We start from the raw sequence: 20,505 nt of genomic DNA on the forward strand, positions 1-20,505 counted from the left end.
CACAGCAAATAGGTTAGTACAGGATAGCATCATTTAACCTTTGTCATAACCTGTTGGAAGCTATTAAGCTACCACAGTTAGGACCGGTTTTGCTACTTTGAGCACCTAGCTAAATTCAAATTGACACCTTCTCTGAAATTCGATCGATAATGTTAAACAAACAGAGCTAATTTACAACGATTTTACAGCTCACCTGGCACACAGACAAAACAAGTGTATACCTAATGTTTGATGTGAACAGCATAAAAGGAGAGGCTAAAAAAATATATCCCCACCTAGCAAAACTATACACAAAATGACAGTTTCCCTAAAACTAATCAACTTGAACTTGTTCAATCGTGAGCAGTATCCTCAACTGCACAATCCCAATGTCTATCAGCAATAGCCAATGACATTTAGGCCTATCTTAAATCACATGGTGTTATTTTTCTTGGGGGGTGGGAGGTTATGTTTGAGTTATACGGTTGTCCTTGTTTCTTAGAGAAGAAAGGATGAGTAACGGAAGGAGCTGGTGACTAATTTGGGAGGAATTTTGTGGTTTGCGACTGTCCTTGTGCCTAGGATGCTAGTGATTTCCCCTTCAGAGAGTCACATGGTTCTTAGTCATGACACAACGCAGGTCCAATATGGCAGCCATTAACTGCCTTTAAAACTCCACGACAGGGTGATTCTGTACCGATGACCAGATCTCATTCCCAATATCAGGTGAACTGTATCTCTCTCTCTCTCTCTCTCCTCTGAAAGGGGACCACACACTATGATACAGCCCTATGATATCCCCACTTCAGTTTCACAGGGTGTTGTGTTTCCCTATCAACTTACAAAAACAGTAAAAAACTGCTAAGGTTCAGTGAGTCACTCCTTAAGAATGCCACAGATACCGCTGAGAAATAGGCCGTTGACAAATGTGATGCTGCGGTTAGAATTCAAGGAATCAAAGAGGAATCGTATAGATAGATGGCCCTGACTCTTGTCCACACTCTGCAGTGTTTCCCCTCTCTATCATTAGAGGTCTGCTTTCTACTGTGGTAGAAAACAGACACGAGCTGACAGACACAAGCTGAGAGAGTGCGAGAGAGAGAATGAGAGAGAGAGAGAGAGAGACAGAGATAGAGAGAGATAGAGACAGAAAGAGAGAGAGAGTGAGCGAGCTGTGGCAAAACCTTGCAACACACCCTCCATGCAGGCACCCACTTCCTTCTGCTGGTGCCTCCGGCCCCACCTTCTGGGTGACATTGTGGTTTATTTTACAAGAAATTGTTACCAAAGATGGGGACAAAAAAACGATCACATGGGCCGAGCAGCTGATCTCCTGTTTCCTGTATCTGTCAGCCAAAAGATTGCCTTAAAGAGAAGCTAATTGTGAACACGACCAGGCAACCCTCATGAAACCATCTCAGAAACATGGTACTCCTCTGACCCATGCCTAAACAGCATGTATGGGTGGATACAGCTCAGCCCAGTCCAGCCCAGTTCCCAGCAAAATATGAATCTTCACCTGATGTTGATCATGCTTCTGTCAGCAAGTAATACAATAACAACCAATGAGAGATATGAGGAGGGACAGACTCAGACCCTAAGACCATTGATGCAGGACCTGTCATCACAGGGAATGGCTGGCCTCTCCAACCCATACATATTTAGTACCACAGCAATGGGATCAGCAATCAACTGAGGAGGTGGGTCAGGCCCAGGCAGCCCCCAAGCTCTCAGCTGAATAATATGCGGCCTCTTTCACAACATGGGTGGGATTGACTATTGTTTACTAAAGAATGTTTATGTAGGGTCGCAGAGGAAATACTTTTGATGTGAGAAACTGACTATTTAAATGTTCACCACCACTTGGGTCCACCATGACCCTATGAGATTGCCAAAGGCTCTAACTTTGGGGTACCAATGACTGCAGCAGAAACCCTAACCAAGACAAGCAGGATGTACCCACACCAGGTCAAGTGAAACCTCGTTGTGAGCACCTACAACCAAGACATCCAATTAGTGAACTAATCAAATGCAAAATTGTAATGTACTGTATGCAAGTAATAAGCATTGTTTTCTAACACATTGGAAAAAGTACTTTTTGAAGCAGGATCTACAAAAACCTGTAAGTGTCCATTCTTTGAGGACATCTATGTCAAACCTTGAGTGGAGCAAACTGGAGGTCAAAGACAACATTTTGTTTGCCAGGACCATCAATATGGGAGACTTACTCTCTGTAGACTGAAGTCTCTAAAGATCAATCACTCCATGGATCTAAACCTTGGCTTCAGTTCAACGGCTGACCTCGTTCTACTACAAATATTTGCCACTAGATGGTGATGGAGACCACTGTACAAAAACCTACTGTACAGTCCAATATACAGGTAACTGCCAAAATAAAGGAAACACTCGAGTAAATCAAAAATACAAAGTATAGTGAAAGCAGGTGCTTCCACACATGTATGGTTCCTGAGTTAATTAAGCAATTAACACCCCATCATGCCATAATTTTGACTACCATGGCTAGAAGAGTTCTCAGTGACCTTGAAAGAGGGGTCTCAAAAGACCATAGGGGGTTTAAAGGGTGTGTGTCTCAGTCACCAGATCTCAACACAATTGGACACTTATGGGAAATTCTGGAGCGGCACCTGAGACAGCATTTTCCACCACCATCAACAAATCACCGAATTATATAATTTTTGTGGAAGAATTGTGTCTCATCCCTCCAATAGAGTTCCAGACACTTGTAGAATCTATGCCAAGGCGCATTGAAGCTGTGCTGGCTCAACGCCCTATTAACACATTTAATGTGGGTGTTTCCTTTATTTTGGCAGTTACCTGTAGTACAGTATAACTCTTGGGGGACAAAGCACTCTGGGTCATTCCTAGAGTGATGGGGCCAAACATTTAATCTAGGTTGGCTGATGATTTCAGTGAATTATATTCCATAATAGTTTATCCTTCGAGAAAATGGACAGTAGCATATATAATATGAATAAATATAAAACATATATGTAGGTGGCTTTTGGCCCATAACATAAACATTGACAAATAGCCATGAGTTTCATATTTGACAAAGCCAACAATAACAATCTGAAATGTAACTCATAATTTTGCTGGCAGAAACCAACTGTTGCTTACCAGCAGCTCCTGTGGTCTGATGGAGTTATCAGTGTAGATGCAGAGTTTGTCTGCAGTTAATGGACGAGTTTCTTTCAATTTGGATGCAAGGAACATGCAAACTGCTCCAAGAAGTTGCAGATCACACTTTCTGGTTGGAACCACAGCTAAAAATCTGTCTAAGTAGTTCATTGCCAAGGGAAAAACCTCTTCCTCACACTTCTGTTCTTCACAAACCTAGAGAGAGAGGTGACATGTGACAATGTGCAGCAATTGGCATCATCAAATTCCAGTTATTTCAATTACCTATAATGTGTTCAATACATGTGAAACATAAAAATGATAACGAAATTAAGGAAATAATGTAACAGCCAGATATGCACATAAATTCGTCGAAACCCTTTGGGACCTGGCCAATAATTGAGCCCCACCCAGAGTTGTTGCGACATCATCAATAAATTCTAAATAAGATTATTTTCAATGTTTGAAAAAGCTCTCAGGCACAGGCTGTCAATAGAATCACATTCCTTCAGTAAGAAATGAATTCAAGTCACAATTACCCCAGCCAAAAAACACCCATGCAGCACAGTACGGAACCTCTTTTTTTCCATCGTCATATTTTCCTAAAATATTTAAAAATATAAATAAATTGTCTACACCTATAATTTTCACATCATAATGAACACCAATGTCTTTCACATCAGACCCGACAATTGATAAACATGTAATTTGAAGATAAATGCGAAATAATTGTCAAATGTAAAACGAAGTAGCATGTGGCTGTTCTCGAGTGCGTCACCGCCAGGTCGAAATATATTTTCAAAAATTAATATAAAATATTTCATGAATGTCAGTAAAATAACTCTTCCATGAAAATAAAGCTCTGACGGTCAGGTTTCTATTCAGACAATTCCCAACATATTATGTCAAACAAATTGTAAAAAATCTAACTTAATTCCTGGGTGACGGATTTCAATGAGGAGACCAGAGGGACAGAAAGGCCCGCACCCCTTCCGCGATCCAATATTTAAAAAATAAATAGAAAATGTATGATCAATATTTCGCATTAATTTCAATGATGACTATGTAGTTTAGACACTGCTCTTTCATGTATGCCACGTATCAACAACAGGTATAGCGTTTATGATCTGTAAAATCGTCAGAAAAACTTCAACAGTTCCTGAAAAAACAACATGGCGTTAGAATATAGGCTAGAATAGGGCTAGCATTGAACTGCATACGTGTGCATGGACATATTTAGGCAATTTTAAAATATATAACAAATAATCCCGTGCACCTTTCCTAGATCCGACCTATGCAAAGAAAATCTTTATCTGGTGAAAGACTACACCACTGTAACCACCTGTCAATGTATCTGAGACGTAATCGTCAGTGACTTGGTTCAAAAAATAAAACCATATTAATAAAATAAACGAATTATAGGCTATCAGGATTGTATATTCGGCAATGTGATGTGCAACCCTCCTCTTTCTCACACCATGCAAACTGGACAAAATGACAGAACGATAGGTCGGATTTGAGTGTGTTTTGATATGAGTCGTGAGCCTACAGAGTATTTCGGTACAAACCTCCAGCATCCAAGTTGCAACCATCCTCCGCATAAATGGCTGAATATCTTTCTGAACGCACTTGAAATAAGAACATTGGGGAATAAATCGTTCTTCAATGGTCAACAGGCTTTGTAATACCCTATCATCACACAGAATATTCGGATCAGGACGAGCTCTTAAAATGGTGTCCATTTCGAGGCAAAGCAGCTCCATGGTCGTTTCAGTTTTTACAAAGCCGGATTATTCTTGTGATAATACTAAACAATATTGCTAGATGCAAAGAAACTGGAAGGAAAGTATTTTGGAGGCATAAAAGTGAGACTGCAGGGCTCCCAAGAGTAGTCCTGCCTCTCCTTGCGAACTTTTTCCTCTCCCCCTCAGTTTGCTTCTACTTTCTTCTGGCGTTACATTTTAAGCCTGCCTTTTCCGACCAAAGTGACGCGAGCAGCAGCGCAGACCACACTATGTTGAGCAGTTACTCAAACATTTGTTCCTCTTTTCTCTCCACTTTTAGATGACAACTTCATATTCATTTTATTTTATCATGACAATATTACCACAATTAAAACCCCAACCATACGTCACAGGAACAAATTGAGAAAATGTACTCGGATAATATAGGCTATATAACTGGAACAATTTATCCATTTAGCAAGTGTTAGAGTTCAAACTCGTCAGGGGTACAGTTTTTCTGCCTTCAGAGGGGATGTAGCCTAGGGCTAGGCTATGAATGCAGGAATAGCAATGTACCCAAGTTGACAACTTCATAAACATGCATTAGGCTAATTTTATTTCTGTATTTCAGTTTATCAACAAAAAAAACGTATCCTTGTTGATTTGCTTGCTCTGTTGTTTTTTCGAATGCACTTGATTAACTTCTAATCGCCCCGCGCTCCCTCTCGCTCTCCCCGACACACACACACACACACAAAGGTCTACCATAACTATATTTTATATAGCAACAGCTCGCTTGTGGTTGAATGAGATAGCTTTCTAGGAAATGCAATGCAGCATAAAAAAGCTGTTGCGACAAACGTCTCTTATAGATAACACCACGATGACAGCCTATGCTCTGAATTGGACAACTGCATGTATTCATATATAAATATAATCCATGTGGTTGAGGTTGTGATCATTACACTCATATGCAGAACGATACACATAGGACCCATGTCCAATACTTAATTCTAGTTATTATGTCTTGATAAAGGTCTCTTAAATATGCTAGAGTGTAATGTTGGAGGAGCTTAAAGCAGAACTGATAGTTTGCCAAAAAAAGCTTAGTCTCTAATAATATTCTACCCCCAAAGATGAGTCAACTAGACTATCCTGCATGGATTGTCTTTCATATGCAGAGGGGGCAGTCTTCCGCTGGGCTCAAAATGGTTAAATTCCATTTCAGTGGGCGTCTCTATCGGTCTGAATGGCAACACCTTTGTTCTTGTACTTGTGAGAGAAGTGGGAAATGTCTCTTTAAAGCATTTTTTGTCTCAAGATAGTTTCCTCCCATGTCACAATTTGCATATAGCCAATAGGTCTTCTGCGCGTGACCAAGGCTTGCCGATTGTTACTGGGCAGAATTATATTGCATAGGCTCTATTCGGAGAACCAGGGCGGTCCAACTCCTACAATAACCAACTATTTATCAATTCACACGATTAGCTGATGTTATTTCCCCCCTAGCATAGATGGAAATCGTAAAATTGAAACAACAAGCAATTAAGACATGGCAAAGCAACACATTCCAAATGGATGAAACTTCCACATCACACAAGGCTTAACGTTTTAACTAAAAAACAGTTAGACTTTTAAAAGTAAGAAGTTCGACAAGCAGACTAAGCTACTAGAATAAAGATCAACATTTCTATAACTTGTTTATTATACGCAAAAATCAGAGAAATATAGCCTAGGCTGAGGCTAAAACTGCTTCTTAATTGGTTCCATGATAACCTATTATGTTGTTATGACAACCACAAATATTACAACTACATGAATGAGGCACTGAGTGATTAACCCCCCCCTTCTGTCGGAATGTTTTGGACAACAAGAACGACTACATCAAAGACAATAAGGGATGTTTTTCAACGAACAATAGTATAGACTACTAGCCTACAGATCCAGAAAGTTGCTCGTTTTGTGGCAGTGTATAGGGGGAGTTCCCCCAGATATGTATCGTGTCCCTGACGCATTTCAATGAATTATTTTGGGATAAAGTATTTCCCTCAGAGAAACAGAATAAACAATCAACATTCTACGTCGTGCAAACCCATCTGTGCCATAATGACTGATCTTAAAGGCTCACACATAGAATGCATAAAACGATGCACTAGTAGACTACATTGAGACAACATGCGCACAATCATGTCCAATTGAAGTTTCTACTTTGCCAGACAGATACGCTTGTGAAGCGCCTTGATGGCCATGCTTCTCCACCACCTCCTCGGGTGTCAATATGCATTTGTTATAATATCCATTGATTCATATTTCAACCTATGTATCATATTTCGGCTTTCAAAATGGGGACTTATTTTAGGTTGTTTGTGTTCTGATTGCCTCTGCATCTCATGACTTGCTCATGCACCTGTCACTGCCATCAGAAATTACTTTTTTATGTCCATTTCTTGGACAGCATGTTAAACAAAGTGAAAAATAAAGACAGCTCAATAAGCCCATTTGTGTTCTTACCACCAAGAAAGACAATCGTTTTGCTGCAGATATTATCAAATGGAAAATGTAGAGTTTAAACTCTCTTGGGAACACAACACTTTGAACATTAAGATCCCCAATCCCCAAGTTATGGTAGATTTCTTATGATGCTAAGGTTAAAGTTTACAATGTCATCGAACAAATGCAAAAAGCTAATCAGCAAACACATACCATTCGACAATCATTCTAAGACTACAGTAGCGGCTCAGCACTGTAGCCTGAAAGAACCATGCTGTATTTTCGCGGAATAATGACGTCACCGCAGGCTCTGAGGAGAGTCAAACGCAGCGGAGGCGCTACATTATTTCCCAGATGCATGCAATTAACATGATATCCAATGGGACACAAACTAAAGAATATTGCAACATTTGTTTCAAACTTTATTTTGATTTGATAGGGAAGTTTGAAAAGTTCTCACCTCATATCTGACCCGTGACTGCAATGGTTTGTCACAAAGTTTACTCAAAGTGGTATGAAATAGCCTACATAAGGTTTTGAAATAACGGGAAGATAATGCAAGTGTGGGGTGAGCTAGGCAGCATACTTAAGGCACGAGTAGGTTGCTGACATCAAAACACGAATTATGATGTTTTCAAAATGTGTCAAATTAACAGACGTGGGAATTTTGGAAGGAACTTTATGAGTTTAACGTTTCAATGTTCTACAAATTACAGCAATAGACTATAAACAATCTAAAGAAAAATAAACCTTTTAACATTCTAAATTCTGAAAATGTACATATTTGAACTGAAAACCATCTAGAATGTCTACACCAACAAACATAGGTTGTACTTTCAAACTTTCAAAACTGTTCACAGTATATTTCTGAGAAATATTGTTTATCCTCCCTTTGAGCATGTTTACATATACATTATACATAAAATTAAACAACCATAATGTGTTCATTGGGCTGCTACATGGAACTGTATTTGAAACTATTACAAAATAATTATCAAACAGGTTGAAAAAGGAATTCTGAAAATATGCCATTTCCATAATGTTACTAAATTAGGTTGTTTGAATGTTGGCTGATTTCTAGATAAACCCAATTATGGCAGTAGATAGAAGTATGCTTTGAAAACACATGGACTGTTGCTTCCTATAGATAATTCTAACACACCTGCAGCCGAGTGCCACAGCTGCAAGCTGGTATTAGTGCAGTTCTGCAATGAAAGAATAACAGCTTTCTAACCAGATAATTAACATAGGCCTATATGAAAACACAAAAACACAGTTTGTTATTCACTTACACATGAAAAATTTTATGCATCGAACAAGTAACTAGATGTCTCACAGACCATATTAGAGGGCAAAAGGTAGAAAGAGGCAAATCCACTCTGTAGGTTCTTGGTTTGAATGACTTCATATAATTTCAGACTGTATGCACCAATATATATTATATTTGTCATTTTATTAAGGTTTATATTTGAAATTATTTTTAAACGACTGTTTCAATGTTAACAATAACCTTGTTAATAGTGTTTAAAGAATGGGTTGATTAAATATAATCAAATGAAACCATTCAATTATTTATACCATAACAACATTAATAAAGTTCACTATTTCATTTCCTAAATTAATATATATACACTAATGTTATTTATAGAAATAGCGTTTGTTCTCTTATTCCATACTTTTCGCCTGGGGGTGAACATTTTAAAAGCAGCAATTGAAACCCAAAAAGTGTTGTGTTAGATGTGATAACTGTGAAAAGCGGAGGAAATATTCCCTAAAAATGACCAAATAAATACAACATATTCTTGACGTAATAAAACATTAGAATAAATCAACCATGACAGGATCAGAAGTTTTGTATGACAAAAAACATGTGCATACAGTGTTAATGCCAATTGATAGGAGGTCCAACTAGTGACTCCACCCCACTCTGTGTTTACATGTGTTCACCATTCACTAACTGCCTCATTGGCTGACTCCAAACACTGCAAAGTAATGTACTGGTGTAACAAACTCACCATTCACTCTTACGGTAATTCAAAGAGTTAATTAAGACGTTTTAACATTAAGAACTCCCCTGACATTGTCATCAAAAAATATATTCTATGGAGTATAAAGCAGAACCTTGTCAGGCATGTTATGTGGTTGACACTTACAAAGCAATGCAAACTCTATTTCCTGCATTACCCTGAGCTTGGACATCTGTTATAACTCACAAGTCTCCTTAGCTTGTCACACACAAGCATCAAAATATATTACTACTCCATGCACATTAGGCGGTCATGAGAGATCAGTTGCTACCATATATGCTATCAATAATATACACTAAATGTTTCAGTTCAAAACATCTTATGCATGTTTATAATTTGCTTATTTCACACTTGCTCATAGCTTATAACAGCATTTCTGTTATTTTGTTGTGGTTGAACAACTGCAGATGTCTGAGTAAAACAATAACAAAACAGAAATAACTTGTCCATCCATATCACAATACCAGGTTGTTTGCAATGCTCCATTGGTTAGACTTATTTACATAACAGTAATGTTTTAGCTGATATCAACAAAGAAGTGAAAATACAACGGTGTAATAATAGTGTCCTGTATCCCTCCTAATCAAAGAGTGCAGACACAGTACAGTCTGTAGGCTATCTGGACAATAGACAGAACCAGAAAGCCAGTTAGCCATAGCTTTGTCTGCATAACCACCCAACACTGCGTATTTCACACAATCCAAATTGTCTGCTTGAAACACAACACGTTAGATTAGGAACACATACATCCATGTTTGATTCAGCCAAACAGATTCATTTGATTCGATTATAATATGTTTCGACCACATTTCTCAAAGGTGAAGTGAATAATATCACAGCAAAAGAGACCTGAGTTTGGTCTACACTCTTAGAAAAAAAGTGTTCTCCTACGGCTGTCCCTATAGGAAAACCCTGTGAGGAACCCTTTTTGGTTCCAGGTAAAACACTATCGGGTTCCATGAAGAAATCTTTTGACAGAGGGTTCTACATGGAACCAAAAAGCGTTCTCCTATAGGGACAGTCGAAAAACCCTTCGGAACCCTTTTTTCTAAGAGTGTACAGAGAGCAATGGATAGTAAAAAGCTATCCAGTAAAAGCTATTGTAAACCACACACATGGAAAGATAATAGGAGGGATATCTAGAGAGCCAGCTCATTTGACTATTTAGTGAAAGTAACTATGTGTAATGAGTTGATTAAAAATAATCTAATCAAAGTTTATTGCTCGAATACACAGATTTGCAGATGTTATCGCAGTTGCAGCGAAATGCTTGTGTTTCTAGCTCCAACAATGCAGTAAAAATACCTAGCAATACACAACAATATGCACACAATCCAAAAAGTAAAAATAAAGAAATTAAGAATAAATTAAGAATAATTGAATGCTACAGGCTACATTCTCAACCCCTTTCCATTCTCTGATATGTTTTAGAAACAAACTTACTAAATTCACGAGGGTTGTCCCTGGAAGCTCATGCACCTGTGGGATGTTTTTATTCTTTATTCTCACCATTCTATTACTGATGTTACAATGCAAATTTGGCACCAATGACCAGGGCTGTGGACTCACAGCCAAACTCCCTCAGACATTCTGTATGCAAAGATGTCCTCTTGCAATTTCTGTAAACCTGTTTTTATCTCATTAAGTCCAAAAACAAGGGAGAGAGCAAAATATCTATGTTTAATTGTCATCTCCCAACATTTCGGGGGGCGAGGGGTGGGCGTCTGAGGGAGCAAGGTGAATACCCTCCCTGTCGACAAGAGGTACATGCTTCAAACATTCTCATATGCTATGTGAGGGTGGTTACAATCAGTTACAAAGTTGCAATAGTCTTGTATCATATGACTGATATTACAGTATTTGCAGGTGCATGCCACAAAAACCTTGGGAACAGATGTGATCTAGACACAGACAAAGATAAATTAATAACACATAGCTGTATTCTGGTTGTCATGCAACAAATCTTAAAAACACCAACTTCAGCCACATTTCTTCCCATATGTTTTTGAAGCAAATCAGTAGAATCAATCCAAGAAATAGCTCTTGAAAAGTAAAACAAAAATACAAGTTGAAGCATTTATAACGAAAAGCAATCTATCAAAGGGGTTGCTAACAGCACATTGAGGGACGTATGTGTCTCTCCACAGAGAGGACATAGTTGATGTTGTTCTACCTGCATGGGACATACAATAAGGGTGTCTGTAGAGCACCAACGAGACAAACCCTCCCTCTGCCAACAGAGAAGAGCCAGTCTGCTATTCATTTTCCTTTATTTACTCTTCCCTCCTCTCTCACATGCTTGAAGATTAAATCAAATAATTAAAATACTAATACAAAAATAGCTATATTACATGCTCAGAATTTTTTTAAATTATATTATTTTATACTTGGAACTGTATATTAAACAATAATGTACTTTGGCATTCATTGATGGGAATGCTTCAGAATCATCCAAAGGAACAAATACATGGATTGATATTTGTCTACACGTCAACTGTAATCCTGATCATACAGCATACAGTTTAAGTTGAGTGACACCCAATTTTGACACCTGCTGCAAATCGCCCAGAGAAAGAAACGCTGCCTCTGAGTGAGGCATTCATACAAATCATGTTTAATGTATGATTCATGCACCTCTCCCTGTTGGGAACAAAGAAAATGTTGCCTATTGACATTATGTTTGTCAAACAGAGACCTTTCTGCCTGCAGCTGTATTTAAGATGCTCTTCTACTGACTTTGAAACCCAGAAAAAAATGGACAGGGTTTCAAGGCTTGATGTGCTCATTGTTGTGTCATTGCAAACACCTGAATTTTGCACGCGCACACGCACAGTGGGTAAGGGCCCCATATTCCCTGCAGTGTGTGTGGTTAGGTCAGGGCCCCGAAGGTCTCCAGCACAAACAGATGTTACATGAGATCAGGATCTGGGTATAGTAAAGATAAACTAGATTACTTAAACAATTATACCACTCTAATATTCCATCCATACCCATCAGGTGTTGACTCATCTGGTATACCTAATATTAACATGGAACAGTGCTAAAAAAGGACCATAAAACACATGTTGCTGGTTGAAGACAAACACTGACACAGATGTAGAGTTGACACGCACACACACACACACACACACACACACACACACACACACACACACACACACACACACACACACACACACACACACACACACACACACACACACACACACACAAATGTTCATGCTCACACTTGCACATCCAGCCTGGTCTCATAGACGTAACTTGGGGGCCAGAGACTTCCGGTGCCGACAGAGATGGCCGCCTCGCTTCACGTTCCTAGGAAACTATGCAGTGTTTTGTTTTTTTACGTGTTATTTCTTACATTAGTACCCCAGGTCATCTTAGGTTTCATTACATACAGTCGAGAAGAACTACTGAATATAAGATCAACGTCAACTCACCATCAGTCCGACCAAGAATATGTTTTTCGCGACGCGGATCCTGTGTTCTGCCTTTCAAACAGGACAATGGAATGGTTCCCATGCAGCGACCCAAAAAGACGACTCCGAAAAAGAGGGAAACGAGGCGGTCTTCTGGTCAGACTCCGGAAACGGGCACATCGTGCACCACTCCCTAGCATTCTTCTCGCCAATGTCCAGTCTCTTGACAACAAGGTTGATGAAATCCGAGCAAGGGTAGCATTCCAGAGGGACATCAGAGACTGTAACATTCTTTGCTTCACGGAAACATGGCTCACTGGAGAGACGCTATCGGAGGCGGTGCAGCCAGCGGGTTTCTCCACGCATCGTGCCGACAGAAACAAACATCTTTCTGGTAAGAAGAGGGGCGGGGGCGTATGCCTTATGGCTAACGAGACATGGTGTGATGAAAGAAACATACAGGAACTCAAATCCTTCTGTTCACCTGATTTAGAATTCTTCACAATCAAATGTAGACCGCATTATCTACCAAGAGAATTCTCTTCGATTATAATCACAGCCGTATATATCCCCCCCCCAAGCAGACACATCGATGGCTCTGAACAAACTTTATTTGACTCTTTGCAAACTGGAATCCATTTATCCGGAGGCTGCATTCATTGTAGCTGGGGATTTTAACAAGGCTAATCTGAAAACAAGACTCCCTAAATTTTATCAGCATATCGATTGCGCAACCAGGGGTGGAAAAACCTTGGATCATTGTTACTCTAACTTCCGCGACGCATATAAGGCCCTGCCCCGCCCTCCTTTCGGAAAAGCTGACCACGACTCCATTTTGTTGATCCCTGCCTACAGACAGAAACTAAAACAAGAGGCTCCCACGCTGAGGTCTGTCCAACGCTGGTCCGACCAAGCTGACTCCACACTCCAAGACTGCTTCCATCACGTGGACTGGGAGATGTTTCGTATTGCGTCAGATAACAATATTGATGAATACGCTGATTCGGTGTGCGAGTTCATTAGAACGTGCGTTGAAGATGTCGTTCCCATAGCAACGATTAAAATTCCCTAACCAGAAACCGTGGATTGATGGCAGCATTCGCGTGAAACTGAAAGCGCGAACCACTGGCGAACCACTGCTTTTAATCAGGGCAAGGTGACTGGTAACATGACCGAATACAAACAGTGCAGCTATTCCCTCCGCAAGGCTATCAAACAAGCTAAGCGTCAGTACAGAGATAAAGTAGAATCTCAATTCAACGGCTCAGACACAAGAGGCATGTGGCAGGGTCTACAGTCAATCACGGAATACAAGAAGAAATCCAGCCCAGTCACGGACCAGGATGTCTTGCTCCCAGGCAGACTAAATAACTTTTTTGCCAGCTTTGAGGACAATACAGTGCCACTGACACGGCCTGCAACAAAAACATGCGGACTCTCCTTCACTGCAGCCGAGGTGAGTAAGACATTTAAACGTGTTAACCCTCACAAGGCTGCAGGCCCAGACGGCATCCCCAGCCGCGCCCTCAGAGCATGCGCTGACCAGCTGGCCGGTGTGTTTACGGACATATTCAATCAATCCCTATACCAGTCTGCTGTTCCCACATGCTTCAAGAGGGCCACCATTGTTCCTGTTCCCAAGAAAGCTAAGGTAACTGAGCTAAACGACTACCGCCCCGTAGCACTCACTTCCGTCATCATGAAGTGCTTTGAGAGACTAGTCAAGGACCATATCACCTCCACCCTACCTGACACCCTAGACCCACTCCAATTTGCTTACCTCCCAAATAGGTCCACAGATGATGCAATCTCAACCACACTGCACACTGCCCTAACCCATCTGGACAAGAGGAATACCTATGTGAGAATGTTGTTCATCGACTACAGCTCGGCATTCAACACCATAGTACCCTCCAAGCTCGTCATCAAGCTCGAGACCCTGGGTCTCGACCCCCCCTGTGCAACTGGGTACTGGACTTCCTGACGGGCCACCCCCAGGTGGTGAGGGTAGGCAACATCTCCACCCCGCTGATCCTCAACACTGGGGCCCCACAAGGGTGCGTTCTGAGCCCTCTCCTGTACTCCCTGTTCACCCACGACTGCGTGGCCACGCACGCCTCCAACTCAATCATCAAGTTTGCGGACGACACAACAGTGGTAGGCTTGATTACCAACAACGACGAGACGGCCTACAGGGAGGAGGTGAGGGCCCTCGGAGTGTGGTGTCAGGAAAATAACCTCACACTCAACGTCAACAAAACTAAGGAGATGATTGTGGACTTCAGGAAACAGCAGAGGGAACCCCCCCCTATCCACATCGATGGAACAGTAGTGGAGAGGGTAGCAAGTTTTAAGTTCCTCGGCATACACATCACAGACAAACTGAATTGGTCCACTCACACAGACAGCATCGTGAAGAAGGCGCAGCAGCGCCTCTTCAACCTCAGGAGGCTGAAGAAATTCGGCTTGTCACCAAAAGCACTCACAAACTTCTACAGATGCACAATCGAGAGCATCCTGGCGGGCTGTATCACCGCCTGGTACGGCAACTGCTCCGCCCACAACCGTAAGGCTCTCCAGAGGGTAGTGAGGTCTGCACAACGCATCACCGGGGGCAAACTACCTGCCCTCCAGGACACCTACACCACCCGATGTTACAGGAAGGCCATAAAGATCATAAAGGACGTCAACCACCCGAGCCACTGCCTGTTCACCCCGCTATCATCCAGAAGGCGAGGTCAGTACAGGTGCATCAAAGCTGGGACCGAGAGACTGAAAAACAGCTTCTATCTCAAGGCCATCAGACTGTTAAACAGCCACCACTAACATTGAGTGGCTGCTGCCAACACACTGACACTGACACTGACTCAACTCCAGCCACTTTAATAATGGGAATTGATGGGAAATTATGTAAATATATCACTAGCCACTTTAAACAATGCTACCTTATATAATGTTACTTACCCTACATTATTCATCTCATATGCATACGTATATACTGTACTCTATATCATCGACTGCATCCTTATGTAATACATGTATCACTAGCCACTTTAACTATGCCACTTTGTTTACATACTCATCTCATATGTATATACTGTACTCGATACCATCTACTGTATCTTGCCTATGCTGCTCTGTACCATCACTCATTCATATATCCTTATGTACATATTCTTTATCCCCTTACACTGTGTATAAGACAGTAGTTTTGGAATTGTTAGTTAGATTACTTGTTGGTTATTACTGCATTGTCGGAACTAGAAGCACAAGCATTTCGCTACACTCGCATTAACATCTGCTAACCATGTGTATGTGACAAATAAAATTTGATTTGATTTGATTTGGTAAATGTAAATCCGGGTAACTCATATAACGTCTGGTAAGGTTACATAAGACAAATGGTTAGATTTTTAGCTACTTTGCAACTAAACTCAGCAGAAAAAGAAACATCCTCTCACTGTCAACTGCATTTATTTTGAGCAAACTTAACTTGTGTAAATATTTGTATGAACATAACAAGATTCAACAACTGAGACATAAACTGAACAAGTTCCACAGACACGTGACTAACAGAAATTGAATAATGTGTCCCTGAACAAAGGGGGGTCAAAATCAAAAGTAACAGTCAGTATCTGGTGTGGCCACCAGCTGCAATAAGTACTGCAGTGCATCTCCTCCTCATGGACAGCACCATATTTGCCAGTTCTTGCTGTGAGATGTTACACCAATCTTCCACCAAGGCACCTGCACATTCCCGGACATTTCTGGGGGGAATGGCCCTAGCCCTCACCCTCCGATCCAACAGGTACCAGGCGTTCTCAATGGGATTGAGATCCGGGCTCTACGCTGGCCATGGCAGAACACTGACATTCCTGTCTTGCAGGAAATCACACACAGAACGAGCAGTATGGCTGGTGGCATTGTCACGCTGGAGGGTCATGTCAGGATAAGCAGGAAGGGTACCACATGAGGGAGGAGGATGTCTTCCTTGTAACGCACAACATTGAGATTGCCTGCAATGACAACAAGCTGAGTCCGATGATGCTGTGACACACCGCCCCAGACCATGACAGACCCTCCACCTCCAAATCGATCCCGCTCCATAGTACAGGCCTCGGAATAACGCTTATTCCTTTGACAATAAACGCGAATCCGACCATCACCCCTGGTGAGACAAAACTGCAACTCGTCAGTGAAGAGCAGTTTTTGCCAGTCCTGTCTGGTCCAGCGATGGTGGGTTTGTGCCCATAGGCGATGTTGTTGCCGGTGATGTCTGGTGAGGTCCTGCTTTACAACAGGCCAACAAGTCCAGCATCTCTCAGCCTATTGCGGACAGTCTGAGCACTGATGAAGTGATTGTGCATTCCTGGTGTAACTCGTCAGTTGTTGTTGCCATCCTGTACCTGTCCCACAGGTGTGATGTTCGGATGTACCGATCCTGTGCAGGTGTTGTTATGCGTGGTCTGCCACTGCGAGGACCGTCAGCTGTCTATCCTGTCTCACTGTAGTGCTGTCTTAGGCGTCTCACAGTACGGACATTGCAATTTATTGCCCTGGCCACATCTGCAGTCCTCATGCCTCCTTGCAAATCAAATCAAATCAAATCAAATCAAATGTATTTATATAGCCCTTCGTACATCAGCTGATATCTCAAAGTGCTGTACAGAAACCCAGCCTAAAACCCCAAACAGCAAGCTATGCAGGTGTAGAAGCACGGTGGCTAGGAAAAACTCCCTAGAAAGGCCAAAACCTAGGAATAAACCTAGAGAGGAACCAGGCTATGTGGGGTGGCCAGTCCTCTTCTGGCTGTGCCGGGTGGAGATTATAACAGAACATGGCCAAGATGTTCAAATGTTCATAAATGACCAGCATGGTCGAATAATAATAAGGCAGAACAGTTTAAACTGGAGCAGCAGCACGGCCAGGTGGACTGGGGACAGCAAGGAGTCATCATGTCAGGTAGTCGTGGGGTCCTTGCAGCATGCCTAAGGCTTGTTTACGCAGATGAGCAGGGACCCTGGGCATCTTTCTTTTGGTGTTTTTCAGAGTCCGTAGAAAGGCCTCTTTAGTCTCCTAAGTTTTCATAATTGTGACCTTAATTGCCACAGGTGCATGTTCATTAATTCTTTATGCTTCATCGAACAAGCATGGAAAACAGTGTTTAAACCCTTTACAATGAAGATCTGTGTAGTTATTTTTAGGAATTATCTTTGAAAGACAGGGTCTTGAAAAAGGGCAGTTTCTTTTTTTGCTGAGTTTACTTAGCATGTTAGCTAACCTGTCCCCCAATCATAACCTTAACCCTGTTTGCTAACCCTTCCCCTAACCTTAACCCCTTTAGCTAACCCTTCCCCTAACCCTAACCTTAACCCTTTAACCTAACTCCTAAACTTAACCCTAATATTAAACTTAACCTAAGCCCTAACCCTAACCTCTAGCCTAAATAAAGTTAGTCAGCTAGCTAACGTTAGCCACCTAGCCTCCTAGCTAGAATTCGTAACATATCATACATATTGCAAATTCATAACATATAGTACATTGCCAAATGTGTAACATATTGTACGTTTTGCTCATTCGTAACATATCATATCAATTCTAATACGTAACATATGATACGAAATGGGTGATGGAATCCACAAATGATTACATACAGTGGGGCAAAAAAGTATTTAGTCAGCCACCAATTGTGCAAGTTCTCCCACTTAAAAAGATGAGAGAGGCCTGTAATTTTCATCATAGGTACACTTCAACTATGACAGACAAAATGAGAAAAAAAATCCAGAAAATCACATTGTAGGATTTTTATGAATTTATTTGCGTGGAATTTCTTTCCTTCTTAATGCGTTTGAGCCAATCAGTTGTAACAGGTGCGTGTTGGTGGTAGGGAAGTCAGGCGCAGGAGAACTAATTTGGTATAAACGGAGTCGTTTAAAACTCACAAAGCTCCCAAAACTCTGAAAACCAAAATATTCAAAATAATAAAAGTGGGTACAAAACCCATCACACACCAAAACATAACTTGCACATACATACAATCAAACATTCTCCGACAAGGACATGAGGGGAAACAGAGGGTTAAATACACAATATGTAATTGATGGGATTGGAACCAGGTGTGAAGGAAGACAAGACAAAACCAATGGAAAATGAAAAATGGATCAGTGATGGCTAGAACACCGAACCGCCGAACCGCCGAACACCGACCGAACAAGGAGAGGGACCGACTTCGGCGGAAGTTGTGACATCAGTTATGTTGTGACAAGGTAGGGGTGGTATGCAGATGATAGCCCTATTTGGTAAGAGACCAAGTCCATACTATGGCAAGAAGAGCTCAAATAAGCAAAGAGAAATGATAGTCCATCATTACTTTAAGACATGAAGGTCAGTAATACGGAAAATTTCAAGAACTTTGAAAGTTTCTTCAAGTGCAGTCGCAAAAACCAAGTGCTATGATGAAACTGGCTCTCACGAGGACCGCCACAGGAAAGGAACCCCAGAGATACCTCTGCTGCAGAGGTTAAGTTCATTAGAGTTATGTCATGACATGGCCCTCTTTGGGTACAGCGAGCACCATCCCCCTCTCTCGCACCACCTCTCTCTTCCCCCTACACCCAGGCTCTGTTAGGCAGGTCATAAATTCCTAGAGGAGTTTCTCTCCTCATGGCCAGAGTATATAGAGAGAGCGTTTCACAGGAGAACAAAGGAACCTCTTCCACATCACAGAACTTGAGAACTGAACAATGTCCATGTTTTGGAGAATGTGTACACTGTCGGGGAAGAATCCAGCTACGACTGGTCCATTTAATTTAATGTTTGTGAAACTCATGAGAGACAATACAGCCACATTACCATAACTCTGTTTATACAAGAGTCTCAGTTGTGAGGCTTGCAACTAATTGTTGTATAAAATTAATGAGTAAAGATTAAACTATTTGTGAAATGATGTAATGTGATTATAAACTGTTTAATGAAGGAAACTCCAATTCCCTTTGGAGTTTAACTAGGTCATAGGCCTGCCCCATGAGCACAGGCATTGACCTGGCATCATGGGACAGTCCTCTTCTGCTGATACGAATATAACCCCCACCTGAAGGATTTCCCTTCAGACCAGCTTAGCTCGATTACCACGAGAGGGCAAAGGTTTGAGACCAGACCAGTACCTCTTCACAGAGGGAGCTACGGTTTGAGTAGATTGCTGAATCTTTTAACCATACCACGTGGTTAAACTCTGAGACTATCGATCCGACAGAATAAAAGCAAATCTTTGATACTAATTACTAGTCTGCAGCTAGGAATTCTATACCATTGAATGAGAAGGTCGACAACACCTATTCTTTAACAACATTTCTGAATGTTACTCTGAAGTAGCCATTCTAATGAAAGACTCCAGGGACGTAGAGAGAGGTGCGGATGATCTTCCAACAGAGCTCACAATGACACACTGAGCGTAAATATATATTGATTGCAATTATTCCCGAATGAGTGAGCGTTCATGTGCAAAGGATTAGCATTTCAATGGTTATAATTATCAACTTTGTAGTGTCTTTTATCTTTCGCACCCTTCTCAGTCCCTTTGTCTATCAAGCTGCGATATCGGTATAGCCAACTAGGGCACATTCCCTATCATTTCCATGTAACCATATCTACTTTGTTTGTTTGTGTGTGCATTTCTGTGATTATTTAGTTGGTTAGTAAATAAACGATTGAGACAATTGATGTATGGAT

General features: G+C 41.2%; 1 protein-coding gene across 3 annotated transcripts in view; it reads right to left on the reverse strand.

Moving 5' to 3' along the window:
• Window positions 1–20,505, reverse strand: part of ccnd2a (cyclin D2, a) — a 280,715-nt gene that overhangs the window by 25,648 nt on the left and 234,562 nt on the right. For 2 of the 3 annotated variants that reach the window (XM_024379920.2, XM_024379921.2), the window contains one exon: window positions 3,118–3,333. In XM_024379920.2, the coding sequence (XP_024235688.1) occupies window positions 3,118–3,333 (216 nt within the window). Of the gene's footprint in view, window positions 1–3,117; window positions 3,334–4,685; window positions 5,087–20,505 lie in introns of those variants that run through there. The other variant, XM_024379919.2, reaches the window with a different exon arrangement.

This window comes from Oncorhynchus tshawytscha, linkage group LG19 (assembly GCF_018296145.1).
Source record: "Oncorhynchus tshawytscha isolate Ot180627B linkage group LG19, Otsh_v2.0, whole genome shotgun sequence".
Classification (NCBI taxonomy): domain Eukaryota; kingdom Metazoa; phylum Chordata; class Actinopteri; order Salmoniformes; family Salmonidae; genus Oncorhynchus; species Oncorhynchus tshawytscha.